A 12,651-nucleotide genomic window follows, 5' to 3' on the forward strand; every position below is an offset into this window, starting at 1 on the left:
ACTGAGGACAACGCACCAGTCAATTCACAGCAGCATAAGCTGCTTAAAAATTACTGGCAGAAAATAGGATCAAATCTGTCTGCCAGAGAGCAGAGAGGTATTTCCCCAGGCCCTGTGATCAGTGTTTCCTTGCCAGCCTGTGTTTGTGCCACACAGGTATTAGTCAGATGCATAATCTGTGTTATCAATGTGCTGTGTTGGCCTCAGGGACCAGGGGAGCTGAAATGTTTATGCAAATACAGTAGCTTATTTTATAAGTCATGTGTCTGCACAGCTGACATCCACAGAGAGTTCTAAGTCTCTAAGTCAAGTGTTAATAGCTAAACCCATCAGTGCTCTAGAATATTAAAAATTGCTGTAAAGTGACTAACGATGCGAAGGTAGGCCTGGAGCTGGGTACCAAGTAGATGGCAAATTTATCTATAGCCTCCATTTTCAGAAGCAGCCTGGGCCTTCCAGAGAAGGCAGCTTTGTTTTTTCCCAGATAAGACAAAAAGAGCAAAGAAAGGCTCTGTTTTGCTGTCTTCTCTTCTCCCTCTTCACTGCCAGCAGGTAAATGCCTGCTGACCCAGCTCCCTTTTTGCAAGCAGTAAAGCGACATACAGCCACAGCCCCTTCCCTGAAGAGGGGGACTCTAGGGTGACATGCTCCCTTCTCTAATCAGCAGGGCAACACATCCCCCATGCCTAGTGATCTGAGGTTATTCTGATCACCAGACGACTGCACATCAGCTACTCCTGAGTACCTCTGAAAATCTGGGGGGTTTAAAGAAAAATAAACAAAAAAACATTCTCCTTAAAACCAACCAGACTGCAACGAGTTAAACCAGCAACAGGATTACATTTTGGAATCACCAACCCACTGAAGTCAGCACCCTTCTTCCCTCCAGCACAATTTGCTAAGAGGACAGGAATCAACACAAGGCTCAGGTTCACCAAAGGACTTGGCTCCTGACTTCCCCATGACTTCAGTGGGAAAGCAGACACCTAAAGAGATAATAGTGTCCTAAATGGGTTTGCTGAACCTGTGCCAAAGCATCTTTGCATCCAGCCTTTGGTAGTTAAATATACCTCTCTCTTCTTACCAGACACATCCTGCATTGCTTTGAAAAGCAAGGGGGTCTTGTATGTCACAGAAATGAGGATGACACATGCTCTTGCATGTCACAGGGGCACAAGGACCCTGCCTAGACTGTCGCCCACCTCTGAATGCAACCCCTTAAAAACCCCAACAAAACCCAAAATTGCCAAAGGCTGCTCCCCCAGGAAATTAATTTATATGAAATTAAACTGGATTAAATTTACTTCATTACACTACTAAAGAGCAATATTTATATCACCGTGGAAACCTCTGCATACAACTGGTGGTTAGACACATGCTCCCAGTGCTCATTATGCAGTGGCCATGTCATGGGAATGATCCCAGCTCCTGGTGTGCAGTGAGTGGCAGTCTGCCCATGTCCGCTGGGACAGTGCTTTCTTTCTCAGCCTGGCCACAGCAGCCTTCCTCACCCCATCCCAGCTCAGCACTGCTGAGCGTCCCTCCAGGAGGAAAAGTCAGCACAGGGGATTTGGCCTGTGTTTTCAGGACAGGTGCCCCTCCCCAGCCCTCTGGAACTATTTAACTTGGAAGGACAAAGGAGAACGGGCAAAGTCTGCTAAGTATATCTTGAGGGGAGAATGTTCTGGGGGGAAGGTTTGGAAAACAGCTGGGGAGTTGGTGCTAGCAGAGAGTGGGAAGGCAGAGAAATGGCTCAGGGAGAGACCTGGGAGGAGAGGCAAAGCAGAGCTGTGCAAGTGGAGGAATCATCATGGCTGCTCCAAGTTGCTGAACTCATCTCAGGCCCCTGGGCAGGATCAGTGGCTCCCAGCAGTCATAAGCTCCCTCTGCTCCCACTCTTGGCACAGCTTATCCCATCCACCTTTCATTGCAGGCCCACGTGCTCCCTCCTTCCTGCCTCCTGTCCCTACAGGACGTGTCCTCTGCCTTTCCTTGTGACTGCCTGGAGGTGAGCTTCTAAAAAAATTAAAAAGATACTGTGCCTTCATCCTGCAGTGCTGCCTAATCCATGGCATTCAGGTAGGAAGTGGAATTGTAGAAAAATAAATGAGCCCTCAGGATCCTTCTTTGTTCAGTAAAATACATCCTGATGTCAGGAATTTCATTTTATAACATCAGAGCACTGTCTTCAATAATGTCTCTAAAAAGTAGCTCTGCAGTGATTGTAAAAGGAAGCACCCTGCCACTCCCATCTGAGAGGAGATGAATCACTCAAAACAGACAGATTTCATCTTAACTCCCTCCCCATGACTTCAGCTATGGAAAGAAAATACAGCTAAATGCCAGGGATGTGCTTATCTGTGTTACTTTGTGTAATAACTGTTGAACAGAGAGGCTCTGCAGGTACCAATAGCCAGAGATTACAGCGCTGCATTTTACTGTGGGAAAAGACAGCTCTCCCTCGTCCTAGCTGTTTTTCTGAAACGCCGTTAGAGCACAGCTTTGCTCACACATCAGGACAACACAGACTAGAGGAGGATTTCCCTAACAGGGCTTTGCAATGCTTTTCACCCTCTCGACAGACCAAAAAAGACCATTCAAGAGGTCACTGAGAGCTTTGTTATCACCTAAAGCACAGAAAACCGTGAACATTTGTCCTGTTCACACGGGACTGATGGACACACACACTTGGCAAAATATAAAAACTCAGACACATTAGAATGGCTTGGTATCACCAGTCTTTTGCTGTACTAACTTTTGCAAAAGACTTTAGACATTTTAAGTTACTTATCCTTCTAAATCAGGCTCAAGTGCTTTTGAAGAAAGAGACAGGAAAGGCAGGAAACACATGGCTCACCTGAACTCATTTAGGGCATCCACAATTCTGTTATACGCCAAACTCCGCTGGCTGGCATCAGCTGATCTCCGACTCACTTTCATGGCCTTGAAAACAATCATTAAACAGATAAGTAACACAGAGCTACAGAAGCACAGAAAATGGAAAACCAAGTCATGTGTTTGACTTTATCTCTCGTTCAACTGGTCATGCAAATAATTTTTTTAAGTGATAAAAAAATTACAAGTTGGTACAAGTGCCAACTTTCCTATCTGAGGGAAGACCGGTGAGGCACACTTGCAGCTTCTGCTTCTTTTGTGCTTTTCACCATTTAATGCATAAAAGGGGTCAAAGTTTTAACTGCAGTGATGCAATTCCCACACCCAACATCAAGTTGATCCCACTTTTGTAACTAGCAACAGGAGTTAGAAATTAATCTGACAGGGCTGAGAGGACATAGAGCCCTGTACAAGTGCAGGAAGGCAAAGCAGCTGTGTTTACCTGTTCTATTGCACTCTTCAGTTTGTTCATGTGACTCTCAAAAAGAGGAAAGTGTGAGAAGAAGAACTCATTAAATTTGTTGTTTTCATCTTCATCTCTTGAGAGTGAAAAAATAACCCCAATTGCTATCTTTTTCTTCCTAACAATTCCTGGGTTTGGACCAGAGCTGTCATCTGACAAGTTGAAGCTTTCATCCATGGACCTTGGAGCATGAACAAAAGGGAAAGTTAATGTAATCTACTGCTTAAAGTTGTACCTTGGTTTCCTGTGTAATTCCATTCTTGAACATATAACTTCAACAAATACCTTTTGCTTGCATGCGTTGTCAAATCATCATCTTTGATAACAACCCCTTTGTGATTTTTTACAAACAACTATTAATTGATCCTGCAATCACAAAAGTCTGAAACCAGATTCAAAGTGCTTGTAGGATCAGAATATGGTATTTTCCCATCCCTGCCAAGAATTTGTGTTTTGAGTAGGATTTTAGGGCTTCTAATCCTCAAAAATACAGCCTACAGATTTACATGTTGCTGAAGGCTTTCCAGTTAGTGAAAAAACAATGAATGCCATGAGAAAAACAGAGACTAAAAGAGATCAGCCTGACTTACACCTCTGTAAATACCCCACCGAAAGCATCAGCAAGAGCAGATGTACATATGCAAGAGCAAAATCAAGCTGACAACAGCGTACGGGCAGCAAGCAGCATTTCAATCCCCAGCTCACCATCGAGGGAAGACCCCGTTCTCCAAGCTGGTTGTCTGGCTGCGACGCCAACGCCGCTGGTAGCTGCTGGCACAGCTCTTGTTAAGCGAGGAGCCCGGAGAGGGAAACGGAGTGATGAGCAGACTGCTAAGAGATGCTGCAAGAACAAGAGGAATAAAAATCTCTCCAGAAGAAAGAGCATTTGGAATATAACACCAGCAACTAAACAAAGCCCCTCAAGATATACTGGTGTTGCTTCTCAAGTGCCTTCTCTTTTACTTATCTGTGTTTCTAATATAAAAATAACCAGCTTATAATGACATTAACAAACCATACAAGCACCACAAGGGTGGGACAGTCCTGCTGATTTATGTAACAGGCAATGCACAGGCTGCACGTTGCTCAGCAACCTGAGCATCGGGAAATAAACTCCTTGTGGAAAGGAGTAATGTTGATCACATCCTTTAACAGCCTTTCCAATCCTAACCCAAGTGTCCAACATCCTGACTTAGTAGGGAAGAAAGGGATGCTGTTGAGGCAAATTTCTGTTTTAACATTACCATCATAGGATCACAGAATCTGAAATCTCATTCCAAACCCTGCCATGGATTTGGCACGGGCACCTTCCACTAGACCAGGTTGCTCCAAGCCCCATCCAACCTGGCCTCCTGGATTTGGAAAGGAGATGACACCAAGTATCATTTAGAAATGCTGCAAGCTCATTTGAATATTTAATCTGCCTTGCTTATTTGCAGCTTGCTTTAATAGAAGGCACTACTGTCAGGTGACTGTGAGGTGCCCAATGCACACCCTTGACACCTGCACCATCTAGGCAGGTACAGAGAGGTGTCACTAATGTCACATAGAACAAACCAGAACAATCCCATTTCAGCACTACTTCATGATGTGCAGAGATCCCAGTGACAAGTATTACTGAATATTTTTGGAGTTTACAGGGTAAACACACGGAACTGCCATTACCAGATCTTGCAATACCGCTGTCTCTGTCCTCATTCTGCTCCCTCCCAGGCATATCCATAGGGTTGCTATGAACTGTAAAACAAAGAATACCAATTAGCAGGGGAATATACAGTTCCTTTCTTGTTTGCAGATCTCTGTGTAATTAATGAAACAAAAACATGCTCATTAATTCAGATCAACAGCACTGCACAAGGCCATCACCAAGAAAGGCTGCTTAGCTGAACAACCAAAACACTTATCTGAGAAGCCTGTATGTGTTTTTCTCAAGTCCATACACCTATTTTAGTGCAAACTAAAACAAGGACTTTGTTTCTTTACACAGATAATTTTCAATAACATTTTAATTATACCCAGAGGATGTTGGTCACATTTGTAGTACTCAGTTTTTAGGCAAAAACCCACCAAAACTCATAATAAACACAACTTCATTCCTATACCAGCTTTCTCAGGTATTATATATGCATTTTTAAAAGAATTTTCAATGCTGTCTCGAATAAATTAATACTTTTAAGTTGTGAGCAGCGGTTGTTCAACTAAGCTGTAAGCTGTCCAGATTCACAGTCTGCGTGTACACAAGATCAAAGGTGTGTCAGGCTCAACAGTCTTTAAATGTGATATATTTTACAAATATGTATGTGAAATAAAGCTACTCAGCCATGGAAATAAGATCCAGCCACTAAAAGCAAGAAATGTCCATTTTGAATGAATCTAATTTAGCTTTAATTTTTACATTTTGGTTGAAACCAATCCAGATCAAAATAGCTTGACACCATTGTGAAATATTATTCCCATAAATATTAATCCCATATTTAAATATTTAAGTTTCCAAAACAAAACAACACAGACAATCCCAAAGAGGACTATGAAATGCCTGCTATCCTCTGGGGATTTCAAGAATGTATCCAGAAAGGCAAGGGACCAAACACCACTGTCCATTTTTTTTTAAATGTAAGATCTTATTTGCAGGGCTAAACTACAAATCCACACAGTTTGTCACCCCAGCTAGACTAGCCCCACAGCACAGCACACAGCAAACCTGCAAAGAAAGAGGCGCTCCGGATGAGGCGGAGCGGACCTTGCTCTGAGAATGCCCGCCTGGGGCTGCAAAGCTGGGAAAGACCTACATGGCAAAACGTAAAATACACGTCAGAGAATGAGGTTAGTAAAGCAGAACAGTCCATAGGGAGGGGGCCAGGGCAGGGAGAAGGTTTGAGCCAACATAAATGCAGAGTAACACACGCAGGAGAATAGCTCTCAGGCTTTATCAGAACGCTGATGTGAGGATGAGTCCCACAGTTGGACTATACAGTATTTATTGATTAAAATAATAGACCCAGCTTTCCACTGTCTCCTATACAAGGATGGGGTATCTCAAAAGGGCTTTTTTTTTATTTGAAGGTTGAAAAATGATTAATTTATGCAGGCTCAAAGCCTAACTTGACCACAAACAGGAGATTCATCACAGAGTATAATATTTGTTTTAACGTCCACACTGGTGGGGCAGCTGGGAACACTGGTTCTGAAGAGAAGAAGGAGGAAGGGGGAGAAAGCAGGCAGGAATTCATCTTAGTAGAACCAACAGAAAATCATAGGCTGAAGTAGTTCTGAGAATAGTCAGTACATAAGTTGAGTGAAATGATCATACAGAAAATAAATGTTAGCAGTCTCAGCAGTTCATTTTAAAAGTAATACTGGATTATATAAATACAAGGGAAACAGTGTATTTACTGTACACAGAGACAGAAAAAACACATCAGTATTTTTAAAGAGTTAACTGCCAGTCACTCTCCTAAATTTTAAGCCAATGCTCACTCAAAGTTTTCTGATTATACAAAACACGAAGAAGGCTGCACCTCAAAACTCCCTTCCATTCTCTTAGAACTCCATTCATTAAAGGGAACACATGAATAGGGTTGCTTTGTTTTTTTTTAACCAGCACATCTAAAAAAAGCACCTTGTAAATAGTTCCCGACCAAAACACATAGACCCTCCTCCTGTCACAGGTGAGTCAGGAGCAATCTCTGCTGCTGAGCACAGTTGTTAGAAATGCTGCAGTTACAGATTAACTCCTCTCCCTACTTTACCCAGGGTTCCCTCTGTGCTAAAATGGGAACTATAAACAAATACTGTAGAAAACTTGTGCAGCTCAATCACAAAGAAAACTTCAGCATCCTCTTCTTGCAGGCAACCTTGTGCCTCTTGCCACATACCCTTGCCCCAAGGTGGCCACACCTCCTGGTCAGTTCTTAGGGCAGTCACCAGAATCACCTCTGAGCTGGACACAGGTGAACAGGTGGCACTGGCTACACCGGAATCACTCCATGTCTAAGAGCTGCGTTATCTGAACTGGAACTTGCAGTTTAGATCACTCTAATGATACAGCAAACTTCTGCCAGGCACAAACCACAGCAAAGCCTAACAGTAGATAAAGTGATCTTCTCTCTCTTAGATCAGGCACCTCATTCACTGCGAAAAATCACAACTGAAGTCTGAAAGGACTACTAAATATTAAGAAAAATGCCGTCTTTTTAACTTTTCTGACTCAGTGAATTCAGGAAGCCTTTAACAGATAATAGGTTCTTACAACCTTAATTGGCTTCCCTTATAAATGGACTACTGCGAATTATTTTAATGAGGTATACAGCTCATGAGCCTGAGAAGCACTTAAGCCCATGCTTGGGCACAGTCTTACCAAAGTCAATGTGAAGGAAAGCAGTAAACACCCCCAAGATCTAGGACCACAGCAAAGTCAGAAACCCATTTAAAAGTAACACAGTCATCAAATATACTCCTTACTTCCAACCCTATAAAAGCATATTTTACATACAGCAATACCCTGGAAAGCAATTGTGAAAAGAAGCCCCTTATTACAACAGACATTTGCTTGGAAAGTCAACACTCAAAATGAAGGGAAAGGGAGGATGTGCTGTAGACCCAAGGATCAGGGTGCTACACTGGACAACCAAGCATTGAAGTCCAGTATCTTTACTATCAGCTCAACTGTTGCCAAGAGGAAAAGCCAAGACCTTTGTTATCTAACATTAATGGAGCCTCCACCCACAGCTCTTCCAGGGAAGCTGAGAACCAAGGATGCCAGATGGTTTCTCAAGACTGCTTAGCTCCCATGGTCAGCCAGAGGAGAGAACAAAAAGATATTCTGTCTAATCTGATCCAAAGCTCCAGCACAGCTGTGCAAGGTTAACTGAGACTCATACAGGACAGGCTCAGGTGGGCAGAGTACAGAGGAGAAAGAGAATTATTAACGAAAATAAAACCGGGGAACTGAGCCAGGCAGAATCCATCCTGCCTGATCCGAGATATGCTGTTCAGGAATTTCTACAGAATGATATTTTCCAACATTTTCTGTATTTGAACTTAAGTATATCTAAATATTTCTATTACGTATTTCATATACACATATGCAGCAGTGTAGACTGAATGACTGCTAACACTTATTCTCCCCCAAGCTCCATCAGCATTAATTTTCTGTTACATCTTTAGCTTTTAAAAAATTTGATTCTATTTAAAAGATTTGCATATTCTATAATCTATGATTACTCAATTAAAGATATCAGCAAATAAAATCTGTTTGCAATTACCTATATTCCCAAGAAGTCCATTCATAATTGTACTGTGGTCAGGCTTCAATGTATTGCTGTCTTGATTAATGAACTCAAGACTGTCCTGCAGCCTATAACAAACATGAAACATATAACAACACCAGTGATTTGCAGTTCAATAGAATAGAGTGCTCATGCATTACAGCTAAAATGGAACAGACAAGGTAAGAACACAGGCTTCCACTAGAAAAAGCTTTCATAGCCTAAGCCACGTCCTCAGGTGGGTCACTTAATAACAGAAAACTAAACATGGAACCCTCTGAAGCCATATATTTTTGTAACACCTTTTTCTTCATCTTGGACTGAATTCCCCAGGTTGCAGGTAGGTACTTTTGTACCTTACAATATCAAGCTTCACCATATCAGCATGGAAGCAATAGTTCATTCATTCCCTTAGTACCAACTGAGGTAAAGATAACCGTGAGGGCAAGGTGAGGACATTACTGACAGGATGTAGCAAGGAGTTATTTTTTTAGAGAAAGAATCTGGAGGGTCCAAAAAAAGTCCTGTGTGTTCTTACATTCATCTACTTCTGTGCAATAGCTACAAAACGTAGTGGACTCACGTGTTCAGACTGCCGTAGATGCTGCTTCCCGTGCGAGCTGTGAACACCTTGCTGAGCATGAGCTGGGGAGGGGAGCTGGGGGACAGGAGGGAAGACGTCAGTCAGAAATACTGCTAAGACAGGCTTTGCCTTCCATTTCTCAGCCCTCCAGATTTTATTAACCTTAACACGACATAATAGCCTTTTATTTCAAAAATGACATCAGACTGACTTTAAAGCAAACACAGAAATCCATTTTACTCTGCACTTGTGCCATTCAATTCATTATTTATCAGCGCTAAGGAGTGAGTCTTCTGAAAACACCAGCAGCAAAAAGTTAATCTTACCGGATCTGATGAATTTTCAATGTGGAGCCCTTGTAGCTCATGGCCACAGAGCCAAACATCATCTCTCCAAGCATGTTGGCATCTGAGGAGCACCGAGAACCCTGCAAAAAACAAACCCGCCAACATTTGGTTTTAAGCATTTTAGAGGCACACTTCTATTAAGGCAACATACAAGTGAGAAAATATTCCTTATTTAAAATATAAATATGCAAAATATCTTGCCAGAACACTGTTGAACATGCTAAGTTGAACAGTTTAATCAAGAAATGCTAACAGAGAAAGTGATCTTCACACTGGCTGTGAGCTCAACCACTAAAACCATGCAAGAAACCAAACGCATCTAGGGAGGGGAAGCAGATTTCAACCGCACTGAGCCAAGGGACTAAAGTTTAAAGAATGTGTTAACACACCTTACTGAATTAAGCCTAAACCATGTCCCTGCTTGACAAGAAGGATCACCAGTTCACCGGAGATGTCAGAGGAGCCTAACTGGACCAATGTGTACTTGACAAAGACTGATTCATAACTTATCCATGGATGCTATTTTATATGGGATGAATCTTTCCCTGGTGCTTCTGTGATGGCACCAGAAAAGAGCTGCAGCATCATGATGCTAGGCTAAAGTGGTGCAATTCCTGCTTCTCTGGTAGCAGGAGCTAAGGCACAGCAGGAGTAAGGCACACAGGCTAAATACCAAGAAGCAATATAACTATGCTACATCACAGACTAGGTCAAATTCTGCAAACAAAACCCTAAAATTAAAAAATTACTCAGGGCAGTCAACTGGAGACAACTGCTCAACTGACAGATCTCTAATTTGTGTATTTTCAATGACTGTGATTATTGTCCCTTTGTCCAGGGCTGTTTCACCTCTAGGCCAGCAGAGTATTAGTGCTGGGTCTCCACTTGCACCCTGCCCTGAATAATTTAAAATGCAGTGATCACTCACTAACAGAGCTCAGCCAGTTCTCAGGTGAGAAGTTTGGCGCTGTGCAAGAGAGCAACACATTTCCTTCAAGGTGTGCGATAGAATGTAATCACTCAATTCCTTGGAGTAATCCTTCTAAAAGATCCCTAAAACCACTCACAGAAACAACCCTGCTGGAAGATGTTCAGTGCATCTCCATATTCCTTATCCAAGCTCTGAACAACCAGTATCCTGAATAATCATATATTCTACACAGGACTGGAATACAGAATGACAGAATGGTTTGGGTTGGAAGGGACCTTAAAGCTCATTCAGTTCCACCCCCTGCCATGGGCAGGGACACCGTCCACTATCCCAGGTTGCTCCAAAACCTCTCCAGCCTGGCCTTGAACATTTCCAGGGACGGGGCAGCCACAGCTTCTCTGGGCAACCTGTGCCAGTGCCAGACAATGAGCCTGGAGCACAACCAAAGACAGGGTGTCCCCACCACAGACCCCTACCAGGAGCAAGGAGGGCTGTGAACATCCCACTCAGTGTTTCTGCTCACACCAGCCTGCAGAACAAGGGCAGGAACAAGCAAATGCTCATCAGCCAAAAGGCAACACACTTACAACACCTCAATGTTTAGCTCTTGTCAAGCACTCTCAATTAAGCTGATCATACTTTTAACAGCCATAGTTTTAACCTCTGAAATCTCCTACCCCTGCAAGGAGAGGGGATGACTGAAAGCAGCAACCACAACTGTAAAAATGAGGGTACAATTGCAAGGTTTGTAAGTGTTCAATGACAGGGCAAAAGCTGATCATTAGCTGGGCCTCAGTGAAATTTCCATCTCTGCCTCCCAGGATATCCCACTGCCCAGGCGCACTGTAGGCAGTACTGCAAAAACTAGAATTTAAAAGCAGTCAGTATGACCAGCAGCTCCAAGGAAATCTCAACACAGATGTTAATGGGTCCAGGAAATAACAGGTTTGCCAGCATCACAAAATCCTTAGGAACACTGCAAATTACTACAGCCTCACACTGTGATTGTTGTTTTTAAATCTGTTGCAGATCTCCAAATGAAGGACACAATTCTGATTAAATGTCAAGCCCTTGATGGTGGGTTTTGATTTCAGCCTTCTGCTGTTGTGAAAATATAATTCTAAAGCTCAGTAAAAATACTTTATCTTAAAGTATTGATTTTCTTTGTCAGACAACCAAATTAAAGTGAAAATCAGCTGCTTGCAAATTTAATTAGAGGGGTTTCCCTTTCCTCTGAAAGACAGACAAGCCCTGCTGAAAGCAAAGAGCATGATAAGATGAGCCCATGGCCTGTTCAGCCTGGCATTTCATCTACACTTAACATTTTACCATGCATAACCAAAGACACATATTTAATGCATTTAGTATGGAACACTGTTACAGCTCAACTGTTTGGGCCTCTAATGCTGCAAAATACAGGTCACCCAAGATCAAAACAGAGTGCAATCAACTGCGGAAAGGGGTTAAATATTAAAAACTCAAACAAAAAGTAGCCAAGGAGCATCTGGCAAAACGGGCACAACGTGCAGCACTGACAGCCTGGAAGCAAACCAGCTCCCCAGGTCACAGTTTAGAGCTCCCATAAAAACTGATCATAAAATACCCACAAGTGTTTGTGATTGCACAGTAGCATATTAGAGGTAGTAACATTTGCATGATTTGGAAATTACATTTCTGAATATATTTACAACATTTAATACTCCCCTTACTGTACATATTGTCCTGTCAATAACTAAGTATCTGTAAATTAAAAATGTAAAGAAAAAGAAATAGATGTTAAATATGGGACATAATTACAAAAATGGAAGCCAGGAATAAAACCTCTGTATTTCACCTTGCAATTAAAGTTGCTCATATATAATCAAAGTGTATTTAAACAAGAAACCGTAAGAAGTATTTTAAAAATCCCATAGTATTGTATTATTCGAACTTCCATTTTATAGCCTTATTAAAAAAACAGACAGAAGAACCTGTAAATACTGCAAATCCAATAAGTAACCTGAGGTTACAGACACAGAAGTCAGAACATAGGAAATGGCAGGCTGAGCGAAGTCTGGACAAACTTACTTTGGCCCTTCTGCATACCCGATACTAAATTTTATTGCACATTAAATAATTCTTGTATTTTGTCTCTCTGCTCACTTGCTGGGGAAGCCTGGAAGGAG

At 42.2% G+C, this 12,651-nt stretch overlaps 1 protein-coding gene across 3 annotated transcripts in view; it reads right to left on the reverse strand.

The window, feature by feature from the left end:
* Positions 1 to 12,651, reverse strand: part of FNIP1 (folliculin interacting protein 1) — a 65,191-nt gene that overhangs the window by 15,188 nt on the left and 37,352 nt on the right. For 2 of the 3 annotated variants that reach the window (XM_039559704.1, XM_010413083.4), the window contains exons 4-11: positions 9,535 to 9,635; positions 9,209 to 9,283; positions 8,623 to 8,714; positions 6,060 to 6,143; positions 5,024 to 5,095; positions 4,064 to 4,199; positions 3,338 to 3,539; positions 2,858 to 2,943 (exon numbers count right to left, since the gene is read on the reverse strand). In XM_039559704.1, coding sequence (XP_039415638.1) covers positions 2,858 to 2,943; positions 3,338 to 3,539; positions 4,064 to 4,199; positions 5,024 to 5,095; positions 6,060 to 6,143; positions 8,623 to 8,714; positions 9,209 to 9,283; positions 9,535 to 9,635 — 848 coding nt within the window. The remainder of the gene's footprint in view (positions 1 to 2,857; positions 2,944 to 3,337; positions 3,540 to 4,063; positions 4,200 to 5,023; positions 5,096 to 6,059; positions 6,144 to 8,622; positions 8,715 to 9,208; positions 9,284 to 9,534; positions 9,636 to 12,651) is intronic. The other variant, XM_039559705.1, reaches the window with a different exon arrangement.

The sequence above is a fragment of the Corvus cornix genome, chromosome 13, assembly GCF_000738735.6.
Source record: "Corvus cornix cornix isolate S_Up_H32 chromosome 13, ASM73873v5, whole genome shotgun sequence".
Taxonomy (NCBI): domain Eukaryota; kingdom Metazoa; phylum Chordata; class Aves; order Passeriformes; family Corvidae; genus Corvus; species Corvus cornix.